This window comes from Etheostoma spectabile, chromosome 15 (genome assembly GCF_008692095.1).
Source record: "Etheostoma spectabile isolate EspeVRDwgs_2016 chromosome 15, UIUC_Espe_1.0, whole genome shotgun sequence".
NCBI lineage: Eukaryota > Metazoa > Chordata > Actinopteri > Perciformes > Percidae > Etheostoma > Etheostoma spectabile.
This window is the reverse complement of record NC_045747.1, coordinates 2,565,914-2,569,258: the sequence shown is the minus strand read 5'-3', so window position 1 is coordinate 2,569,258 and position 3,345 is coordinate 2,565,914. Positions and strand designations below refer to the sequence as shown.

The following is a 3,345-nucleotide window of genomic DNA, read 5'->3' as shown; positions in this document are numbered from 1 at the left end:
AGCAGTTGTCTAGAAAACTCAAACTGAAAATAGTTGACGCTCACAAAGCAGGAGAAGGTTGTTTGGAATGTAATTAAGAAATGGTCGTCAAGACCAAGAAAAATATCAGACAGAACAGTGCCCCAAAAAAATGGTGCCCAAAACGTTCGATCCCCACTGTACAGGAAGATGGCCTCATCGTACCTGTGTTTCCTGCTCGTCTAAATTCTGCTCTTTTGTTCCTCTCTGCAGGGAAGGATCATTGAATGCACCCACTGTGGATGCAGAGGGTGTTCTGGCTAAGTGCAGTTTTTTGGGCGTCCAGTGTACTTTCCGTTGGGCTTCGGGCTCACCCAGCCTCCACCTGTGTTCTCTTAAAACCCCATGGCAACGTTGTCTTTATACCAGTCACCTGCATTGGAAACAAATCACTAAATCTTTACCATCATCATCCTCAGTTGCCCTCATAGGGGTCAGTATTTGGTACTTCTGAACACGGAGCAGAGGAGAATATGCTGAGAGGGGCCATATTGTATTACTTTCATTTGTTTTTCTGTGTTGTTGTTTTTTTAATACCTTACTGAAGCTCTCAACTCCAAAAGCTCAAAGTAGGAAGGGGAGGTTAGATGTTGCTGGATCAGGCCTGGCATTCCAGGTAGTCATATCCACTGTGAAGCTCATTTACTAAATTTAATAAAATCTGTTTCATTTCATTTAAAGAGGGTTGGGGGGGGGAAGTGCGTTCTGTTTTGAAATGTCAGTTTTAAAACTTAAAACCTTTTCTTCATCATTGTTCTTGTAATGTCATTTTCAATTAAACAATTCTGATTTACCTGCTGTTTTTTTTGTATTTTATGATGCAGGTAAAGTGTGAGATCCAATCGTAAAAGTGTAAGAAGAGTGAATAAGTATAAATCACTAGAGGGTTGAGTTTTTTTTAACCGCATGAATTTAAACATCAATATTTGTCACTTTCTTATTTCTGTTTTGATCCTTATGAAGTGACCTCTGCACATGCTCAGTTCCTTATAAAGCTGAGATTCAGGTGTTTGAGGAAAAGGCCTAAATAATGACATTGATATGTTCTGACTAAAATATGTCACTAGAAAAAACAATTGTTGAATTAAAAAAAAGTGAATAATCCCAAATGCAATTGTTCATGTCCCCTTTGCCTAAATACCATGGCTTCCTACTGAAGCTTAAAGCAGTCACTCGTTAGCCCCGTTATCTTTTTGACTCAAATCATGTAGAGACATAGCTCACATCACAAAGCGTCTTATTCAGCATGTATTTTACTTAATTATCAATGTATAATAAATAGTATGGGACGGGTCTTCCCCGTGGGGAATTGCATCTGAGGCATTTCGCCCATAAATGTGGTTCAAAATCAGGTTGTTTTCACTTTTTATCTTTATAGACTGAGTTGGATAAACACATTTGCATTAGGACTTACACACAGACAATGTAATTGTAAGAATGTTGTTGCAATTTTGTTCTTGTATCATTAATTCACTGCTTCTTTAGTTCACCGTCTTGCCTTCTCCAGCAGGGCAATTAGTGGGTTTTCACAGATGAGAATGTATTATTCATGACACCTCAACTGCTCGCACATCCATCATCGCTAAAGCAAGTCACACACACAAGTGTGTTGGCAGTGTTGACGTTTAATGATGATCTCACTGTGAGATTCACCACAATCACCTAAGGCCTGCGTTACCTATGACAGAAAAAAAGGAAAAAGATTCAAATAATTTAATGGATTAAACCAATAAACATTTAACATGAAAGTGTCAAGACATTCACAACGTGCTTTATTAAAATCACTGGCAACAACGCAGTCGTGTCTCACAGCCAGGGCCGAAGTGAGCACGACCCCCCCACCCTCATGGTGAAATACAAAAGGCGGACATGATATGGCAACATAAGGACACTGAGTGACGACATGTTAAGCACACTGTGGTATGGCTTATTTAGATTACATTCACCTTTTTGCATTAGAAAGATAAAACCTAAGTAACATCTTAGCAGTAAAATGTGTTATTCAAGCAATTACAAAAGTAAAAAGACATCCCATACAGCGAAAAAGAAATACCAAGCACCAAACTGAAATAATACATTAGGTGGAAGTAAAAAATAATATGTGAGGTTGTTGTTAGTTAAAACATATGCCTCAAAATCTAAACGTGTCTTGTTCGTAGCAGGAAGGACAGCAACCATTGTTTAACCTTTCACATTAAAACTCTGACCATGCAGTCACAAGTACAGTTAACATTCTAGATACAGAATTACAGCTGCATCACTAACGCCACACAATTAGGAACAGTAAAATCTAAAACATGATCCAATTCCTTTATTGGGTTTTTACTAGCCCATGTGACAGAACTTAAAAGGTTTCCTACTTTTGAAATTCTCCAGCATCCTCTTCAAAGAGAAAAATCGGGGCGTACTCATCACGACAGTCATATTCCAAATTTTGTCCTATAGTAATAAATACAGAAGGTTTTGTTCATTTCATACAAGGGTTGTTCAGAAGACAATAAATAATAGGCAATAAGAGTCAACTTTAGAGTTTTGCTTTTTGATGGCACAGGTAATCTTTCCCCCCCCATAATAAAATCTATACAAACAACATCATCGCTGTCTCAGCAACATCTCCTCAAACTGTCCAAATACGACAAAACTGAAATATTATCAACACAGTGATTCACTCTGGCACAAGACAGTCCCATGCTGACACCACAACACTCGCGCACAACTTTAAGACAACAGTGAAATTCAATACATTTAGGTTAAGTAGCTTTAAAATGTTCCCGACTGTGTGAGTAATATCCATGAAAAATGCTCGCCAGCCCTTTCTAGTGACAGGTTTTGGCTGCCGCTGGCCCAACATGTGTGAGTATGTATCGTGACAACATTATTTCTGGACATGCAAATATCACGTGGGGGCCGACCGGGTCTAATTCACTAAACAAATACACTTCCTCATGCATCTCAACCAGTAAAAATGGGAATGTTTCCTCCATGTTCTCAGAAAGTCAAATCTCCTCAGCCAAAATCCAACATTGTGTCCCAGTTTGGAACAAAATAAAGATTACTATTACCCTGGAAATCCAGAGTTCTCAAGAGAGCACAAATTTGAATTTTCTCAGCGAGTTACTCTGGCATTGAGTAATGCTGCTCATTAACTATGCCCTTGTTGCTGAGCTGCACCAATCACATCGGTGTATCGGATATAGGCGGGCCATAGGCGAGCTAAACATATGACTACAGTTTAATTTACCAGTTAGCTCCGCTGGTAGACAGCTAAGCGTATGGGCTCTGGATACGTGACTCTGTATGTTGTTGTGATTGGTTGTAGTGTTATCC

At 39.0% G+C, this 3,345-nt stretch overlaps 2 protein-coding genes and 1 long non-coding RNA gene across 3 annotated transcripts in view; 1 reads left to right on the top strand and 2 right to left on the bottom strand.

The window, feature by feature from the left end:
* bud31 (BUD31 homolog) overlaps positions 1-811 on the top strand; it is a 4,549-nt gene extending 3,738 nt beyond the window's left edge. Inside the window, exon 4 of the mRNA XM_032537721.1 lies at positions 232-811. Coding sequence (XP_032393612.1) covers positions 232-282 — 51 coding nt within the window. The 3' untranslated portion in view covers positions 283-811. The remainder of the gene's footprint in view (positions 1-231) is intronic.
* Positions 812-1,625: 814 nt separating this feature from the next.
* Positions 1,626-3,345, bottom strand: part of smcr8a (Smith-Magenis syndrome chromosome region, candidate 8a) — an 8,381-nt gene continuing 6,661 nt past the window's right edge. The window contains exon 4 of the mRNA XM_032537711.1: positions 1,626-3,073. The gene's annotated coding sequence lies outside the window, so the exon portion shown is untranslated. The remainder of the gene's footprint in view (positions 3,074-3,345) is intronic.
* The window catches only part of LOC116703109 (uncharacterized), a 17,053-nt gene continuing 16,849 nt past the window's right edge, over positions 3,142-3,345 (bottom strand). The window contains exon 3 of the long non-coding RNA XR_004335341.1: positions 3,142-3,153. This is a non-coding gene — a long non-coding RNA (uncharacterized LOC116703109). The remainder of the gene's footprint in view (positions 3,154-3,345) is intronic.